At 46.2% G+C, this 20,518-nt stretch overlaps 1 protein-coding gene across 5 annotated transcripts in view; it reads left to right on the top strand.

Annotated features, from left to right (window-relative positions):
* The window catches only part of CHST11 (carbohydrate (chondroitin 4) sulfotransferase 11), a 308,394-nt gene that overhangs the window by 20,292 nt on the left and 267,584 nt on the right, over nt 1-20,518 (top strand). For 2 of the 5 annotated variants that reach the window (XM_010853407.1, XM_010853405.1), the window contains exon 1: nt 19,819-19,938. The exons of 1 other annotated variant lie outside the window; for it this stretch is intronic. In XM_010853407.1, the coding sequence (XP_010851709.1) occupies nt 19,836-19,938 (103 nt within the window). In that variant the 5' untranslated portion in view covers nt 19,819-19,835. Of the gene's footprint in view, nt 1-19,712; nt 19,954-20,518 lie in introns of those variants that run through there. 2 more of the 5 variants (XM_010853406.1, XM_010853404.1) reach the window with 2 other exon arrangements.

Genomic DNA, 20,518 nt, shown 5'->3' with positions numbered 1-20,518 from the left:
CCTAGATTTAAGACCTAACCTAATTGTAGTTTCAGTGTTCACCAGAAATGTAACCTTAATCAACCAGCCTGAAAATTTCTGGTCAGCACAAATGAGGTGATTTTCAAGGGGACTATTTCTATTCCTGCCTGTCCCGACCTCCAGAAGAAGAGGAAGCAATGTGTATGTAAAACCTTTGTAGTTCCCTCTGCCACAAAAGGTGTCCTGGCCTAAAAATAATCCTTTTGTGTCTTTTGCTAATAGCTCCCTTGCCCCATCCTTCATCTACATAAACCTTCCAGTTTGTTCAACCCCCTCAGAGCACTGTGGATGCTGCCCCATTCGTAAATTTCCTAATAAAGCCAATTAACCTTCAAATTTACCTACTTGAATTTTGTCTTAACAAATATAAGAATGTAAGCCAACTCAAATAGTTCGCTTGTCAAGACTAATAGCTTTGTAATGAAGAATCCCACCCCTTGACTGATACCAGATCAAAAGCTATTTTTATCATTGTCTATGCCCCAAATTGCAACAATCCCCAGCTATGCAAGACACACTTTGAAACCAACTATCTCCAGCCCTAAACCCTTTAACTGTTCTCTGAGACATCCTTCTTCTGAGACATCCTTCAAATGTCATGGTGACATTCTCTCTTAACCGCAATCAGTCCGATGAACTTAGCTTTGCTTATCTATGGGTTTTTCTGTCTTTTGAGAGGTCGGTGGGCAACAGTCCCCTTTCTGCCCTCTTCCTCCTTTCATAGGCATCATCTCATTTGACCTTTCTAAAAGCCCCAGAAAGTGGGTTTTATTTATTCCGATTTTGCAGATGAGAAAACTGAGGGTCAAAAAGAAGTAGCTTGCTCAAGGCTGTACAGCTGGCGGGTAGAGGGTTTGAACTCTGGTTCCCTCTAAGCCTTTGCTTGTCTTTTGCTTTGTCCTAAGCACATGGGAGGCATTGTTTACGTTATTATTACCTAGTCAAACTGAGCCACAGGGAGTGTAGACTTGGCCCATCAGGATTCCTGCAGGCTTGGAGGCCAGGGTGATCTGCCCACTACCTACTGCAATGAGCCATCTGCTCTAGACCCTATTTGGTAGGAGAGAAGGGGCTTCTTCCCTTCTAGGTTCTACTCTCTGAAAAGGTGGAAGTCCTCACTTTAAATACCATCTTCTGAACTTCCCTGGTGGTCCAGTGGTAAAGAATCTGTTGCCAATGCAGGGGACATGGGTTTGATCCCTGCTGAGCCTGCGCTCCAGAGCCCTCAAGCCACTCCTGATCCTGTGTGCCACAACTGCTGAAGCCCGAGCACCTGGAGCCTGTGCTCCGTAACAAGAGAAGCCACCACAATGAGAAGCCCGCGCACCGCAACTGGAGAGTAGCCCCTGCTCCCCACAGCTAGAGAAAGCCCACATGCAGCAACAAAGACCCACCACAGCCAGAAATATAAATAAATAAAAAAGTCAATCTTTAAAAAAAGAAGCCTGAATGAAGAAAACAGAAATGTTTTTTAAAAAATAAATACCATCTTCAGCGAAAGACAAAATAAGATGTTTGGGATGGGGAGTTAGTGATGGGAGGTTCACCAGGAAAAGGGGCAGTGGGCAGGGGTGAGGTTGTGCTACAGATTAAGTCCTTGTCATCCACCAGTAAGAGTTTCTAGAAACTGAGCCATCTCCCTCTTCTTGGTACAGCAGGGAGACACCCTTACAAATGGAGATTTCCATATACACGGAAACATCTCTTATGAAGGGTAACTTCTACTGTATTTTCAGAGCCTCTCCCACGTCTGCTGTGTTTTTTTAAAAATAACCATGCTTATGCCGAAAAGACACACTTCAGGATGGGGAATTCGGCTCCCCTACATTTTATATTCTAAACTAAAATAGTCTGCTCATCAACACTAACAGATGAGTAGTGAAGACTCCCACCCTTTGGCTCATCTCAAACCAAAAGCTATTGTATCACATTCTATTCACCCAATCCCATACACATGTTACTATTCTGTACTCGGCTCATAGTGGAAAGTGCTGGATTCAGGTCCTAGATACAGGGCTTCCTAGCTCTGTGAAGCTTGGGAAAATTGCTCAACCTCTCTGGGTCTTATCATTCTCCTCTAGAAGGAGTAATGCTTAATTTGCCTCAGTTTCCTATTCAATCAACACGTATTTATTGAGCATTTACCGCATGCCAGGCACTGTTCTAGGAGATCGAGGCGCCAGTGGCACAAAGATCCCAGTGCTGTTTGTGCCTTTGTCCTTTCTGCTCCCCATTTTTCCTTCTAGTTCTATTGAGACATAATTGACATGCATTCAGCACTGTATAAGCCTAAGGCATACAACATAATGGTTAGATAGCATCACCGACTCAATGGACATGAACTTGAGCAAACTCTGGGAGATAGTGAAGGAACAGGGAAGCCTGGCATGAGGCCGTCCATGGGGTCACAAAGACTTGGATGTGACTAAAAGACTGAACAAGAACTTGAAAGAGTCAGGCAGGACTTGGTGACTAAACAGCAGCAGCGTGTACGGGAAGATGCAAGAATTTAGGCTCATTCAAATTATTCTTTATTGCGTGCGTCTTAGCTATCTAGGGCCAGTATCCTGTTTTGATCCACCCTGAATTCCCCTCAGGACACACTGCAGGGGCAGCTGCAGTGGCTGTTAGCTTGATGGCAGGCAACATTCATTGTTCACTGGTTTGGCAGACAACACTTTTTGGTCCACACTAGCTTGAAAAGTGCTTTATATAATCTTTTCTGGTGGTCCAGAGGCGAAGACTCTTTGCTCCCAATGCAGGGGACCTGGATTTGATCCCTGATCAGGGAACTAGATCCCACATGCTGCAACTGAAAAAAAAAAAAAAAAAAAAAATCCCGCATGCCACATCTAACACCTGGCACAGCCAAATAAATAAATATATATGTATAAAGTACTTTATGTATTTTAACTCATTTAATCATCTCAACACCCTTCAGGGAGGAGCTGTCATTATCGTCAATTCATAGATGTGGAAACCAGGGCACCAAGAATTTGGGGAATTTGCCTAAGGCTACCCTGACCCAGCCCAGAAATAGCGACCTGGAAAGGAGGCTGTGATCTTGACCACCATAGACTTCATGCCACCCTTGAGACTCATTCTAGAAACTTCCATAGAGCATGGTTGCACAAGCTCTTCACCTGTTTACTTAGGGCCAGTCCCTGGCAAGTCAGAGGGGCCAAACACATCTTCCTTTAAAAGTACAGACTCCCTTTGCCTGTCTTGTTGAGGCCTCAGAAAGGCTGAATTGTTGCCTCTGTGCCTCCATAGCAAAAGGAAAAAAAAAAAAAACTGCCTTAAGAGAGCAGCGACTTTATATATGGGAAGCACAGGGAATTCTAATGATAGTGTATAGATAAATTCAACTCCAGATGTATTGATGATAAAATGAATTGATAAATTCATTCATTTAACAAATACTTATTGAGCACTGACTTCGGGCCAGTGTGAAGAACTGATTCTAAACAAGGTAGTTAAGGCCCTGGCCTAGACGGAATTTACATTTTTGAGATGGGAAGCACACAGAAAAAACAGTTTCCCCCCTGCCACTTTTCTTTCTTTTACTTGCTTAATTTATCCAAATTTTGGTATTTTGGCTTTCCTTCAAGCATTTCAGTCTTGCATTTTCCCCTAAAATATGAAAGAAGAATTTGAAAGCATTTAAATTTAAAAGCGTATATATATGAAAGTAAAAACGAGAGTGTTAAAGAGGGATTTATACAATCTAAGAAACATGAATTTATAGTGTTGGAAAGGCACTTTCTGATCCAGACACCTGTCTTGAGTGAATTCCATATGAAAAATCACAACCCATTAGAGCTGGCAAGGACTTCTGAAGTCTACTAGGCCAGTATTCCTCAGGCACTGATTTATGGAATGGCCTTGGATTTTGGGAAATTTTCCTATTTACAAAACTTTAAAATCTGAAGGTGTTTACTTTTGACTCACCTGGACACAGATAGACAAAAACAAACCCGACTCTCGATGGTCAAGCCAAAACGGTGATTTTTTTTATGGATCTATCTGTAAGTATAATTTCTCTATAAGGATCTGTGGGATTTTATTAAGGATAATGAATAAAAAAGGAAAGTTTAATAAGAAATTCCTACCTCTACTGAGGAATGTAGTATATGTACTGTGGGCTGCATGACTGTGTCTCTTCACAATTCATTGGCTGAAACCCTAATACCCAATATGACAGTATTTGGAGGCAGGGCCTTGGGAGATAATCAAGTCTTGAGGGTAAAGCCCTCATGATGGGTTCACAGTCCTCTCTCTCCTCTTTGTCAGGACAAGGCAAGAAGGGATCTCTCTATATTGCGAGGTGGGCTCTCCTCCCCTCACTGTCAGCCTCCAGAACTGAGAAACGCTTGTGGTTTAAGCCACCCAGTGGATGGTAATTTTGTCATAGCAACCTGAACTCAGACAATATGCTCAGACACACACACACACACTTATATATAACCATGCAATTTTAATGAGCAATGGTCAAGAATTTAGATATTGTAGCATTCTAAGTCTCACTGAAAGATAAGGAGGGACTTCCCTAGTGGTCCAGTGGCTAAGACTCCGTGCTCCCAATGCAGGGACCAGGGTTCGATCCCTGGTCAGGGAACTAGATCCCACGTGCCACAACTAAGAGTTTGCATGCCTCAACAAAGATTGAAGATCCTGCATGCTGCAACTAGGATCCAGCACAGCCAAATAAAATAAAAATAAATATTAAAAAAAGAAAGATATAAGAAACTGAGGCCACCAAACACCTACATTCTCTCAGCACATCTAGTCTTCTGATCTGGGTGTGTGGAGGAGGACTCAAGCGACACCGAGAGGCATGGGGGAAAGGGCCTGGGTCAGGGGTCCCTAAGACCACCGCAACCTTGAAGACTCACTAGGAGGGCTTACAGGAGTCATCATGTATTATATTCATGGCTGTGACTTATTACAGTGAATGGGTACAAAGCAAAGTCAGCAAAGGGCACAGGCATAAAAGAGCAAAGTCAGCAAAGGAGGCTGGAGGAAACCAGGTGCAAGAGTCCAGAGCCTCCTCCCCGTGGAGTCATGCAGGATGCTCTCAATCACTTTAGCAGGGAGTGTGGCAACACGTGTGAATCAGTATCTATCAAGGAAGTTCCCTGAGCCTAGGAGTTCTGGGACCTTACTGGGGCCAGTCATGTAGGGATCCTTTGTAGCAAAACTCCAGACTTCCAGAAGGAAGGCAGGGATTCTGCGTAAACTGCATTGTGAATACAAAGAGTTTCAGAGAACCACTGTTGTCCATTCTGGGGATGTTGAGAGCCCTCTGCGGATCCAAGTTCCCAGATGCCAGCCAAGGGCTACCCTTGCAAACAGTCTCAGGTCAGCTACTTGAACTCTTTTTTGCACAGGGCCTCCGATCCATGTGTCTTCTCTGGATCAGTGACCACTGCATCATTATAGATTCTAGGTTCTGCTGGAGCTAACTATCTTTCTTTCTTTTTAAAATTTTGGCTGCACCTTAAGGCATGTGGAACCTTAGCTCTTTGACCAGGGATTGAACCTGCACCTCCTGCATTGAAAGGTGGAGTCTTAACTACTGGACTGCCTGGAAAGTCTGTGAATTGCTTGCTGAAGCCATGCATATCCCATGCAGGCCACCTTGCCAGCCAGACATGTCCTTCCACCAATGCCACGACCCTGTGCTGAATGTGGCTTCAGGGAAACTTCTTGCTGCCCTCCCCTCCAAGTTACTTATGGAAAGAATGGCATGACCCCCTCCCTCTGCTCAGAGTCTGATATGCCCCTTGGGTCTGATCATTCATCTCTGGCTGGGTCCCAAGGTGGAGGTGGGAACGGGTGGCTCCTCTTGTCTTCAAGGTCACAACATCCTATGAGGAGTAAACTCTAGATTCTGGGCGACCAGGCCCGGTGGTTGTTAATGGTTAATGGGAACTAAAGAAATACAGTCTTTTTCTCTCTTGGAAATCCTGGCTCCCAATACTGCTTCATGCCTCAGAGCTGACGAGTGATCTTTTTGCTTTAGATGAGATCTTTCCTTCTGTGAGGAGACCCTGTGGCATTGAACTATTGTTCAATTGAACTGAACTATTGAACTGAACTATTGTTGAGTCGCTAAGTCATGTCCAATTCGTTGTGATCCCATGGGCTATAGTCTGCCAGGCTCCCCTGTCCTTCACTATCTCCCAGAGTTTGCTCAAATTCACGTCCATTGAGTCAGTGATGCTATCTAACCATCTCATCCTATGCCACCCTTCTCTTCCTGCCCTCAAACTTTCCTAGCATCAGGATCTTTTCCAATGAGTTGGCTCTTCACATTAGGTGGTCAAAGTATTGGGAGCTTCAGCTTCAGCATCAGTCCTTCCAATGAATATTCAGGACTGCTTTCCTTTAGGATAGACTAGTTTGATCTCCTTGCTGTCTCAAGAGTCTTCTCTAGCACCCCAATTAGAAAGCATTAATTCTTCAATGCTCAGCCTTCATTATGGACCAACTCTCACATCCATACATGACTATAGCTTTGACTATACGGACTTTTGTCAGCAAAGTGATGTCTCTGCTTTTCAATATGCTGTCTAGGTTTGTCATAGCTTTCCTTCCAAGGAGCAAGCGTCTTTTAATTTCATGGCTGCAGCTACTGTCCAAGTTATTTTGGAGCCCAAGAAAATAAGATCTGTCTCTGCTTCCACATTTTCCTCTATATCCTCACATTTCATTGCTGAAAGGATCATCTGCATTTGTACGATGTTCACAATGTAAATATGCTTTTATGAATATTGTGTCACAACAACTCAGCCACTGAAGTAAGCCTATTCATTGCACAGGTAAACTGAGACTGAAAGAAGGCTGGTTCATGGGTAGAGCTTGAATTTGAACTTATGTCTTTAGACTTGATGTCCAGTAAGTGAAGAGGAACTAAAAAGCCTCTTGATGAAAGTGAAAGTGGAGAGTGAAAAAGTTGGCTTAAAGCTCAACATTCAGAAAATGAAGATCATGGCATCCAGTCCCACCACTTCATGGGAAATAGATGGGGAAAGTGGAAACAGTGTCAGACTTTATTTTGGGGGCTCCAAAATCACTGCAGATGGTGACTGCAGCCATGAAATTAAAAGATGCTTACTCCTTGGAAGGAAAGTTATGACCAACCTAGATAGCATATTCAAAAGCAGAGACATTACTTTGCCAACAAAGGTTCGTCTAATCAAGGCTATGGTTTTTCCTGTGGTCACGTATGGAGGTGAGAGTTGGACTATAAAGAAAGCTGAATGCGAAGAATTGATGCTTTTGAACTGTGGTGTTGGAGAAGACTCTTGAGAGTCCCTTGGACTGCAAGGAGATCCAACCAGTCCATTCTGAAGGAGATCAGCCCTGGGATTTCTTTGAATGATGCTAAAGCTGAAACTCCAGTACTTTGGCCACCTCATGCAAAGAGTTGACTCATTGGAAAAGACTCTGATGCTGGGAGGGTTTGGGGGCAAGAGGAGAAGGGGACGACAGAGGATGAGATGGCTGGATGGCATGACTGACTCGATGGACATGAATCTGAGTGAACTCCGGGAGTTGGTGATGGACAGGGAGGCCTGGTGTGCTGCGATTCATGGGGTCGCAAAGAGTCAGACACGACTGAATGACTGATCTGATCTGATCTGAAACTTCCTTTTTAAAAAATTTTTATTATTTATTTGGCTGCACTGGGACTTAATTGTGACATGCAGGATCTTTAGTGCAGCATGCAGACTCTTTGTTATGGCATGTGGGATCTAGTTCCCAACCAGAAATTGAACCTGGACTCTCTGCATTGGGAGCTCGGAATCTTCTCCATTGGACCACCAGTGAAGTCCCTAGAAAACTTCTGACCTTCCTTGCTGGCCAGAGACAACTTTACTGACGTCTGTACGCTGTGGACAGGTACAGATGTAGTTAAAAAAAAAAAAGTAATCTTTTCTTTCCTGTCCACAATGATAGTCTGAGTAATGGTCCACAAAGATGTCCAATCCTAATCTCTGGAACCCATAAATATGTGACCTTATATAGCAACAGAACTTTGCAAATGTGACTAAGTTAATGATTTTGAGATGGGAAGATCATTCTGATTATCTGGATGGACTCAGATAATAAGGCCTTATTAAGAAGGAGATAAAGCGTCAGAGTCAGAGAGAGAGAGATTGGAAAATGTCATGCAGTGGCTTTGAAGGTGGAGGACAAGGCTACAAGCTAAGGAATGCAAGTGGCTTCCAAAAGTTAGAGAAGGCAAAGAAACACATTCTTCCTAGAGCTTCCAGAACCGACACAGCCCTGATGACACTTTGATTTTAGCCCACTGAGACTGACTTCCCACTTCTGACCTCCAGAGCTATACGATGATAAATCTATGTTATTTTAAGCCACTAAATTTTTGGAAATTTATTACAGAAGCAGAGGGAAATGAATACATCTGGCATCCTGTCTTATAGCTGAATCCATCTTGGCCTCTTGGGGTGGTGGCCTCTGGGGAGCCCCCTGCCGCCACTCTTGCTTCTTGTGGTGTGGTAGGACTGATCTCATATCTGGCTCCAGGATGAACATACTGTCCAGGGCTGGCTGAGGAGAACACCATGATCTCTGTCCCAGTGACAGGTGACCATAGCCAGGCCCAGCCAAATGAAGCACTGGACACTTGCTGGAGCTGTTCAGAAGGAGGCAGGCAGTTCTCACAGGGGGATGCAGTGCTAAAGAAGGTAAGCCTGGAGCTTACCTGGTGGCCACCTGGAAATGAGAACGACACACAGGTGAGCAGGCGGAATGCTGCAAAGAGACACTGTCCTTAAGACGTGCCTTCAAACCTTGAATCCACTCATGCCTAAAGCTGGCCTTGCCCCTGGAAGTTCCCTTTGGTCCCCTGGTTGGAACTGGATTTCTGACTCCCAGTGTCTCTAATACAGTTGCTTGGTCAGGAGTCACTTTAACGGTATCACTGGATGATTGATTTTGGTGAAGATCAACTCTATTGAGCGTAATCTAGTACTACTCAAGAGGAGGCGTGTTCTTATCTAAATGGTATTGACGTTCCGTTAAAACCAGGGAGAAGAGATGGCTCCTTCCCCACCCGCCAGAGATTGTTACCAGTGAGAGTTACTACCTGAGTCCTTTTACTGGTGTGTGTGTTAGTCGTTCAGTCATGTTGGACTCTTTTTGCGACCTCACAGACTGTAGCCCACCAGGCTCCTCTGTCCATGAGATTCTCCAGGCAAGAATACTGGAGTGAGTAGCCATTCCCTTCTCTGGGGGATCTTCCCAACCCAGGGATTGAACCTGGGTCTCCTACACTGGCAGGCAGATTCTTTACCATCTCAGCCACCAGGGAAGCCCTTTTACTCAACATATCCTAACAAACACATAGGTATCTGGATATTGAATTTCTGTGGCTTTATCTCAGGTGCCTATTGAGTCCCAGGGAAGGAGAATGACTTAAGCCACACGATCAGTTGGTGGCTGATCTCGGATATCAGAACTCCTGCCTCTGAGACACGGTAGGTACTGCACTCTCTCTGAGGCATAATCCTTCTGTTCCCTTGGCTCTGAAAATCCACACCCTGCTGTGCGCAATTAGTCCTTGCTGCTCTCCCTTGCTGATCAGCATTCTTAGTTTCATTTTCAGAGCCCTGGGTTTATCATTATTATAATGAGATTATTTAACATCTTGAATATTAAAAATTTGACTCCACAGAATAAGATTTGTGTTCCAAGATGCTTGTTGTTTGCCAGCGCCCAACATTCAACCTGCTCTTTTTTGAGAAACATCATTTTGAGGGCGATACACCCCGCTCCAACTCCTGGTAGAGGTCATGTATAAAAGGATCTCTGTTTGAGTTCCAATTATTAATGGCACTGACCTGATCCAACTACAGGAATCTGGAAATATCAGGTTTCAATTCAACCTGCCCCAGAATCTTAAAGGTTGCTTAGTCCCATCTTTAAATTTAAATTCTTTAAATCATAAACTTTTCCTATAATTTAAAGATGTCTTTTTAGGGAGTTCCCTGGTAGCCTAGTGGTTAGGATTCTGGGCTTTCATGCGTGTGGCCTGAGTTCAATTCCTGGTCAGGGAACTGAGATCCTGCAAGCTGAGGTGTGGCCAAGAAATAAACTAATTAATTAAAAAAATACTTGACGATGTCCTTTTAAAATTAAGACAATTTTGTAGAGCAATTCAAGGTTCACAGCAAAAGTGAGGGAAAGTAGAGATTTCTCATATGCCTGCCCAACTCATGCACAACCTGCCTGATGGAATATTTATCACAACTGAAGTTGTATTGACACATTATAATCACCCAAAGTCCATAGTTTCCATGAGGGTTTGCTCACCATTAAGGTATTATACAGAGTGTGTTTCACTGCCCTAAAAATCCTCTATGCTCCAACTCTTCATTCCCCCTTCCCCCTAATCCCTGGCAACCACTGATTATTTTTTTCTTTCCATAGTTTTGCCTTTTCCAGAATGTCATATAGTTAGACTCATACAGTAATTTGGTTTTTTTTTTCACTTAGAAATACACATCATTCCTTGCATTTTCCCATGGAGAAAGTGAGCTTTGAAAAGTCAAGTGTGTGTCAATCAGAGTTCTCGGTTAAAGGCAACTACTCTGCTAGCTAAGAAGATCATGAATATTTTAAAGACTGTTCAGTAGCTCACAGGGATCAGGGAGGTCAGAGAAGCGGAGAGCTGTCTCTTTAACTAGAACCAAGTCCTTAGGGGCCGCTCCAGTAAAGTCATCGCTATCACTGTCTGTAGTGGGTTGTAGCAGGGCTGGTGGCTGTCATACTTTGTGTGTTATACGTAACCGCACTTGGTATCTCAGCCCCTCTGCTAGGATAAGGGAAACCTGTGCTCCCGAGGGGCTTGTTCAAAGGGAAACATATCATTTCATACAAATCTTTGCTACTCTGATACACGAATATGGCATCTTTTTGTTTTGGTTTGCTTCTCTTAAATTTTTGAGTTTGTGTCTTTCCTAGTTCTATTATCAAGCTATATTTCCTTTCTGTATATGTGAAGAATCCTGTCCGTGGTGTTTGTCCATATGTCTACTGAGACTTGATGGCATTATTAGTTTTTATATGAGCTCATTATATATCATAGTTTCACCCTTCATTTTTCTCTTTTTCTCTCTTTCCCTGTCTCTCCCTCCCTCCTTTATTCAACTTCCTTCCTCTCTCCCTCCCCCTTTCTTCCTCCTTCCTCTCTGTCTCCCTCAATGAAAGTTTCCATCATGATTTTGCTTGCTGTTTAACTTTGCTCCTTTTCTTTTGATATACTGGAGTTTAGTATTTTGAAGACAAGTATGTAACAAATATTTCTCAGGCTACCCACATAATGCAAGAGATGGTTTTCAGAAAAAACATCTTTCACCCTAAATATGTTGATAATTCCTCTTTTTGTGTGTCCTGACACCTCACACTACTTTTGAGTCAGTAGGTTTATAGAGAGTCCTTTCATTTCCACCGAGGGTCATAAACAACTCTGAGAGGCATGGCTTTTCACTACACCCCAGGGCAAAAAGGAAAAAACGAAGGTGAATATTGATTGAACCAATCTTTTATGCAGACTCAACTTATCCTCCCATCTAAATGACTGTTGTAGGGTGAGAGAAGGGATATTAAACCATGATTTAAAAGTCACTGAGATTTGACCTGCACTAGGAAAGGCTGTGAAAGTGAGCATGTCTGTGAGTGCAAAGGCCAGAATCTAGATGACTAGTGGAAAATCTCTCCATTAACTCCTGATTGGTGGACCCCTAATTCCCCTGCATTTATATGACCTCTGCCCCCAAGCTCCTTGAAGGGTTGATCTTGATTAGGTTGATCTTGGTGAGAAGTCTAGGTGAGGTGCTGTTCAATGTTTGTAGTATGGATAGAGACATGGTTGATCCACTCTGAAGTGTGGGTCTTGGTGCCACGTAATTGTGGTTCAGATCCACGTCCTACAAGCATATGACAGCAGTGCCAATGTAAGCAAGTCCCTTAATCTTTCTGAGGCTCAGTTTTGTCATCTGCGTAATGGGATGTGGGGATTTCCAGGTGGTTCGGTGGTCAAGAATCTGCCTGCCAGTGCAGGAGATGGGCAGACGCAGTTTGATCCCTGGGTTGGAAAGATCCCCTGGAGGAGGGCATGGCAACCCACTCCAGTATTCTTGCCTAGAAAATTCCTTGGACAGAGGAGCCTGGTGGGCTACAGTCCATGGGGGTCGCAAAGGTCTGGACACGACTGAGTGGCTGAGCATGCGCACACAACACACGTAACGGGATGCTCATGCTGTCTTTGTGTGATTGAGATGAGGATTAGTGGTGGTGTGTGTCACATGTTAGCAGTGTCTGGCCCGGGGTAGGTAGCAACAGGAGACCATTGTAACATATCAGGAAATTAACTGGCAAGTCCTCATGGGTCATCTGCTGCGTATTTAGCAGATGTCTGTGGCAACAGGTCCCAGTGTCGCTCTTCCTCAGCGTATGCAGTGTGGCCCAGGAGATGGGGTACAGCTCACCAAATGACTCTCAAATATATGGCAGTGCTGAATTATAGTGTACTCGTGAGTGCTCAGTCGTGTCTGACTCTTTGTGACATGGGCTGTAGCCCGCCAGGCTTCTCTGTCCATGGAATACTCCAGGCAAGAATGTGGGTTGCCCAGAGGATCCGCCCAACCCAAGGATCAAACCCATGTCTCCTGTGTCTCCTGCATTGGCAGGCAGATTCTTGACCACTGAGCCACCTGGGAAGCCTGCTGAATTATAGAGGAGGGGTCTAACACAAGCAGGAAGAGATCTCCATAGGCTGAAGTAAGTAAAGAAAACATCATGGAGGAAGTAGGGGTTTAATTGGGGCTTGGTGATTGAAGAAATATATTCTCCTTTTATTAGATTAGTTTTCCCTCTGAAAATGAAAATAGTTGTAGTTTTCCTTTTTTAAAAATAATATGTACTCTTTAAAAAACACTCAGAGAATACAGTAAATCAATTTAAAACAACTCAATACCCAGGAATACCTACTATTAATACTTTCTTGTATAATATATACCTTTGTAGTTGTTGTTTAGTTGCTAACGTGTGTCCACTCTTTGAGACTCCCACGGACTGCAGGCTGCCAGGCTCCTCTGTCCATGGGCTTTGCAGGCTATAGTCCATGGGATTTCCTAGGCAAGAGTACTGGAGTGGGCTGCTATTTCCTTTTCCAATAATATATATATATGCTGCTGCTGCTGCTAAGTCGCTTCAGTCGTGTCTGACTCTGTGCGACCCCACAGACGGCACCCCACCAGGCTCCCCCGTCCTTGGGATTCTCCAGGCAAGAACACTGGAGTGGGTTGCCATTTCCTTCTCCAATGCATGAAAGTGAAAAGTGAAAGTGAAGTCGCTCAGTTGTGTCTGACTCCTAGCGACCCCATGGACTGGAGCCTACCAGGCTCCTCTGTCTATGGGATTTGCCAGGCAAGAATACTGGAGTGGGTTGCCATATGTATATAAATTTATTTATATCTGTTTATCCAAAAACAGGAGCAAATATACACACTGTGTTTTAACATTGTTAACTGATTTAGTCACTTTACTTTTTAGTAACTGTAGAGTATTCCATCAGATGGAGGTTTTACAGTTTGTTTAGCCAAACCCTAATTATTGGGCACTTTGGTGGTTTTAGCACAAAGTACATGAATGCTCTGACTCTCTCAATAATTATTTGGTGATATCAGACAAGTTATTGCTGGATGACTTTTCAGAAATGTTATAAAATTTGTATCAATTTATAATCACTTCCACCATCAGTATGTATGGCTTCTCTTTTCTCCATACCCTTCCCAGCACTGGGTTTCATCAACTTTTTATAATCTTCGCAGGCTGCTAGGTAAAAATCATATCATTCATTTCATATGTATTTCTAGACTGTCTTGTGTCTACACTGTCATATTAGGTGTGATACGGACATGGTCACAGTGGTTCCCAGAGCTCAGAGACCACTGGAAAAAGACACATTAAATAAGCGCCCCTTGAGATTTTTCAGTAATGTAACCTCATGTTTATCTGAGGACCGAGGGAGTGGCTATTCTTTTAGCCTCTGTTAACTCATGGAAGGATACAGTGATGGGGTGATTCAGGAAAGAAAGATGAACTCAGTCATGCTCTTCCGACCTCATTTCTACAGCATCCTTGGAATCCTGTTATTAATGTCTCGAGGACTGCACCATGCCTATGGGGATTTATATCCTGGTGTGGCATCCTTTGAGTGTACAACATTGCTTGGGGTCGTGTCCAAGGGTCTGAGGGGCTGACAGGCCTCTTAGTAAGGGAGCGAGAGGAGTCTCGGGCTTAAACTCGGAGGAAGGGCAAAGGCAGCATCAGAAAGCAAAACAATAATAGTGCCTCTCTCTCCTCTTCTTCCTCTACGCCCTCCCTTCTGTCTTCCCTCCTTCTCTATTTCCTCTTCTGTCCTTTCTCTCTTCCCCACCTTGTTCTGAAAGGCCAGGGAAGAAGAGCTTTGCTCAGAGCCATGTCATGAGTGACCCACTTGCGTCCTCGCGGTTTACCTACCTGGAGCAGGGCTGCACCCTCAGACCTCCACATGCTGTGGGCACACGGTTTCTTATTCAACTCCACAAATATTTACTGTGCTCTGGTTAACTGAGCGTGCTTTGTGCTGGAGGTGCCAGAGAGATGCAAAAAGGCAAAGCCCCTCCTGGGAGGGGCTAGTCTGGGGCCCCTGCCTGAGGTTGGCCTAAGACATGCCCCTCTTCCTCAAGGATGCAAAAGAACTCTCTGTCTTCCAGTGCCCTGGGCCCAGGTCTCTCCCCAGAAACTGGCAGCCAGTTCTGCCAGATCTGAACAAGACGGTACATTGAAGGTGTCACCTACAGGAACGGGATAGAATTCAGCCTACAGGTACTGGTGGGCTTGGCAAGTGTCTGTGTTCACTGTGGATGGCACACACGAGTCAGAATTCTGATTTTGTATCCATTCCTTCCTCGCCTCTCAATTTCCCAAGATCATCCACACACAGAGACCTTTCTCCTCAACAGTTTCTAGGGGCCATGCCAGGTTTTGAAATAGACAGACCCCAATTTCATTTGTATGTTGTTTTACCTGGAGAGTGGGCTTCCCTGGTGGCTCAGATGGTAAAGCATCTGCCCGCAATGCGGGGAGACCCAGGTTTGATCCCTGGGTTGGGAAGATCCCCTGGAGAAAGAAATGGCAGCCACTCCAGTACTTTAGCCTGGAAAATTCCATGGATAGAGGAGCCTGGTAGGCTACAGCCCATGGGGTCACAAAGAGTTGGATACAACTGAACGACTTCTCTTTCCCTTTCACCTGGAGAGTAAGAGTCATGCCTTACAATCAACTGAGGCTTAGCCAGGTCTCACCCTGAGGCAGTGCCGATGGGCAGAAGCTCTTGGGGTGAAAGGGAATTTAGAAAAATGATTAAATGAGGTCTGAAGAGGGATGGGAGGATTGCAGCTAGGAGGACTATTTCCCAAATGCTTTGGGCTCTCTGACTTCCTAATCTGGGTGGGATGGGGAGCAGTGTGTGAGTAGTTCTGGCTGATAAATGGTGAGTAGAAGCGACATGTGCCTCTTCTGGGTGGGAATCACTGAATTGTGGGGGCCGGAACTTCAAGAGATCCTCTTTTCTTGGGCATTGCCAGGTTCTAGGTAGGGCTACTTTGGCTTCATCCTGTATGTGGTATTCCATGAGTTCAGCCCCTTTCACCTGATTTCAGGTGAGAAATCAGGAAAGGCTTCTTGGAAGAGGTGGTAGTTTCACCTGTCAGAACCTTATTCTTCACTGTATGTTTGGGCCTGTGTGCCTGTGTGCTCAGCTGTGTCCGACTCTTTGCGATCCCTTTACCTCTGCGCCACCTGGGAAGCCCATGTTTGGGTCTGTGACCCACAGTAGACACGTGGTGGAGTTAAGACCTAAGCCCTAGATGTTCCGAGCCAGTGAAGTTAGGGCTCATTTGTTACTGTAGCATAACCTTGCCTGTTCTGAAGGCTACACTGGGAAAACAAAAAGCTTGATTTCAGAGGCAGCCTTCCACTGACCTCTCTGCAAAATTCAAAATATCAGGACTTCCCTGGTGGTATAGTAGATTGGAATCTGCCTGCCAATGCAGGGAACATGGGTTTGACCCCTGGTCTGGGAAGATTCCACATGCCATGGAGCCTGTGTGCCACAATTCCTGAAGCCCACGGGCCCTAGAGCCTGTGCTCCTCAACAAGAGAAGCCAAGGCAATGAGAAGCCTGTGCACCGCAACTACAGAGTAGCCCCTGCTTGTGACAACTAGAGAAAAGTCTGAGCAGCAACAAAGACCCACCACAGACAAAAACAAAATAAGTAAATAAGTAATTAAGACAAACAGAGTATCAAATCTCTTTTCTCCTCTGTTTTATCAGTCAGCATTTTCCTTTATCTGGTCAATATTTATCATGTAGCATGCATAAAAGATACAACAAAGCTTTGTAAGGAGAGGAATGGAAAGAAAGCAATGACTGTAGTTATGGTTGGGAAGTTTATTGCAGTGTGATGAAGAGACAAGAAATTAGAACTTTTCTCTTACCTCTAACGTGCATAGAACAACAGAATTGCAGACCATTACCACTGACCATGACCACAGACTTTAGAGGGGATCTAATTTAACTTCCTAGTCCAAGAAAGTATCACTTCTCCATCTCAGACTTATTTGTACCTGATTATCGGGCGCCAGTTGCTCTGCTGAGTACTGCAGAGAAACAGAGATGAATAAAACTCAGCTTAGTAGGTACAGCGACCCAAGAGGGGTTTGAACCTACTGCTCAGAACATAGAGGGGGAAAGAGGCTATTCCAGGTGAGAAATCAGGAGAGGCTTCTTGGAAGAGGTGGTAGTTTCACCTGTCAGAACCTTATTCTTCACTGTTTTGTTTGGGCCTGTGTGCCCGTATGCTCAGTTGTGTCCGACTCTTTGCGATCCCATGGACTGTAGCCCACCAGGCTCCTCTGTCCATGAGATTATCCAGGCAAGAATACTGGAGTGGGTTGCCATTTTCTCCTCTAGGGGATCTTTTCTACCTAGGGATCGAAACTTCGTCTCCTGCATCTCCTCTGTCTCCACAGGCAGATTCTTTACCGCTGCGACACCTGGGAAGCCAATGTTTGGGTCTGTGAGAATGCAGAAATGGATTCAGGGCATGGTTCCTCATTCTTCCTCACCACATGGGCTAACTCAACCCCTCCTGACCCATCAGGGATTCCGCTTCTGACCTCCCTGTGACTTCCCAGACAGTCTTATGCGTGTCCAGGCTTTTGTATTGGTACAGTGTGGTCTCTGCCCTGGGAGATGAGGGACCAATTGGGTAACCTGGAAGCAAAGCCCAGCCTGCTCTGTAAAAGTAGGAGTTAAATGAGAGCCTGCTATTCCAGGCCAAGCACTGCAAATGCCCATCTAGTCATGCTAACTGCAGGGATTCTCTGCCCTGATCAAGGATGGGCGGGTGGATGGGTAAGTCAGTTCCCATCCCTGGGCTCCTGGGGTGGAAATCACTGGGGAATGTACTGGATCTTGTTCAGCTCGACTGCCTTTATTATGCAGCTCATTTACAAGTGAGCACAAATTAATACAGTACAAACTGGCTACATAAATATTGTGCTGTAATTGATTGTCTTCTTGTAATCAAAGGCAAGGCTGCTGACTTTGTTAGTTTCTCTGCTTTACAACTGCTGGAGGAAGACTTCGTGGGGAAGGGAACCCAGGTTGTTGAGGTGGTTTTCGCTGCATATATCTGTTTGCATGTTGTGTCTCTGATGTATTGAGAGAAGGATAAGGCCCATTACATTCAGATTCAGTAAGTATCAAATGCTTGCTACATGAGAGGCAGGCAAAGACCCATTATCTTATTATTAATTGTGTTCATAGTAGTAAAACTTTGATGAAAAAAGTGAAAGTGTTAGTTGTGTCTGACTCTTTGCCACCCCATAGACTGTAGCCTGCCAGGCTCCTCTGTCTATGGGATTCTCCAGGCAAAAATATCAGAGTGGGTAGCCATTCCCTTTTCCAGGGGATCTTCCAGAGCCAGAAATCAAAGGCAGATTCTTTACCTACTGAGCCACCAGGGAAGCCTAAAGATTTGATAATGTGTGCAAAACTTAGTCTTTACAGTAACTTTTTTCCTGCTATATGTTATTGTTAGAGTTTAAATAATCCTTTAACTTTTAAAAACATGCTGTAAATTTATGAGGAAAATAAAAGGCTATAACAGTCTTTTCTCTTTGCTTAGGGAATTCCCAAAGGGCAGAACAACAAGATTATCCATTCTAGGTAGTTAGATGAGCCGACTACAGTAATCGATTTTCTCCAGCTAGTACTAGGTGATCTCTGCACTGTTACCTGCAGCCACCTTGACTGCTAAACAACCTAAACGCACGGAATTGGAATTTTTAAATCACTTCACACAACACAAGAAAGCAACGCCATCTTTCCATTTACCTGCCAGTGCTAAGGCGGGCTGGTTTTTTTCCAGCAGTCAGTTGTCCTGGGAGGAGTGACTCCGTGGGGGCTTCCTCTCCCATCCACCCTTCTAAGACTCGCACTTTGAGGATGTGGAGGGAGCTCTGTTTTTTGGAAAATCAGACTTCGAAAATCCACAAAACCTCCTTTGCCCTGATTGGGGATATGCGTGTGTATGTGTGTCACACACAGAGAGACAGAGAGAGAGAGAGAGACTGCATAAACCCCCAGGAAAGCTCAGCTGTCGCCTGACCCCTGCGAGTTATGCAGTTTTCCTAACCTTGACCTGAAGCCAGACGTCTTTAACCCCTTTCCAAAACGTCGCTTGCTCTGGGCTGCCATTGGAAAGGGGAAAAAAAGGAAAAACAAAAACGAAACCTCCCTATTCCGAGACTCTGGTAAAGAGCACTCGCTCCCAGGGGGCTTGGGACAACTTGCCGGCTACCCTGCCCAGGGCTTTGAAATCAGCACAAACCGCCGGACCCCTTCGCGCTACGCTTGCCCGACCCGCATCCCGCCACTTCCCTCTTCACACGCCGGCAGGAGGGGGTGGCGGCACCGAGGCGATTTTATTCGTGTGTTTTTCCTCCGGGTTTTGTCATGGAAACGCTGACACACAAGCTCCAGACGGCGGCCGGCCGGACCCGGGACTGAGGGCCTTTGGGACCCTGCGGAGCGCGGCGCTCACTCCCCGGGAAACAGCTGGACGCGACCAAATCCCGGGTAGGGGCGGGGGGAGCGAGACGCTCCGCCCCCGCGCTCCGGTCCCGCCCTCCGCCCGGCTCTCTGCAGGCGCCCTCCCCTCGCCGGGGGCTGCGAGTTGCATTTGGTAAAACCCAGCCCCGGAATATATAGATCATTGGAGCGCAATGAAGTAGCCTTTGGAGAGGAGGGAGGGGGCCGGTCCGACAGCCACAGCGGCCAGCGCAGCGGCAGCGGCGGCGGTACCACCACCAGCATCACCGCTCGCACTCCAGTCTCCCGGCCCGCGAGGAGGCAGCGGCGGCCGCCGGCGGGAGCGGAGGCGGCGGCGGCGGCGGCGGCGAGGCGAGGAGGAGCCGCGGGAGGAGCAAGAGCGCGCAGCCGGCGGGTCCACGCATCTCCGCACTTCCAGAGCAACTCCGGCGCCTTCCGCACCCCTGCCCGGGGCTGGGGGCTCCGAGAGCAGCCGCGAAGCCAACCCCTATCCTCCCAGCGATCCTTGCCCAGCCCTGTCCTGCGCCTCCCGGGCTCCGCTCCGCGCCGCGGGGTCCGCTCCTGCGCTCCGGGAGCGCCTCCCGGACACCCGGGTTCCCGTAGCCAGGACAAAGCCATGAAGCCGGCGCTATTGGAAGTGATGAGGATGAACAGAATTTGCCGGATGGTGCTGGCCACTTGCTTGGGATCCTTTATCCTGGTCATCTTCTATTTCCAAAGTATGTTGCACCCAGGTAGGGGGCGCGTTAGCGTGGTTTTGTTGGATATTTTCTTCTTTCTCGTGCTCTCGCTCCCTCGCTCACCGTGGCTGGTTTCTGACTCTTCCAACCTTACCTCTTCTCTCTGGGCCACCTCGGGGTTCCTTGCTGCCCGGATCTGGCCGGATCCCCGAGTCGGGCTGGGGAGAAAAGATATACTCCTTTCTCTTCTTCCTCCCAACTCCAGGCTGGAGGATGGGACCAGAGGGGCGGTAGATTTTTTTTTTTCTTTGTGTCTCTTGTCTGTCTGCGAGGTAACAGAACAAGGTAGAGGTTGTGGGAAGCTCCTGGGGGTGGAGGATCAGTTTGAAGAGAACGAAACTCCCTCCCCGCTTCTGCCGAGGTCCAAGGATGAAAGAGGCGCCGAGAGCCAGTCACCCCGCTCCCCAGAGAGCTGCCTCTTCCTGGTGGGGGGCCGGGGACGAAGGGTGAGCGCCGGGCGAGGTTGCCCGTCTGGCCGCTAGCTTGGGAGCTTGAGGCTAGGCTCCCACGTGTGCGGGTTTCGGCGCCGCTCCGAGCAGGTGGAGGGAGAGATTGGGGG

This window comes from Bison bison, unplaced genomic scaffold, assembly GCF_000754665.1.
Source record: "Bison bison bison isolate TAMUID 2011002044 unplaced genomic scaffold, Bison_UMD1.0 scf7180017864327, whole genome shotgun sequence".
Taxonomy (NCBI): domain Eukaryota; kingdom Metazoa; phylum Chordata; class Mammalia; order Artiodactyla; family Bovidae; genus Bison; species Bison bison.
The sequence above is the reverse complement of the archived record's forward strand: the minus strand, read 5'-3'. Positions and strand labels throughout refer to the sequence as shown.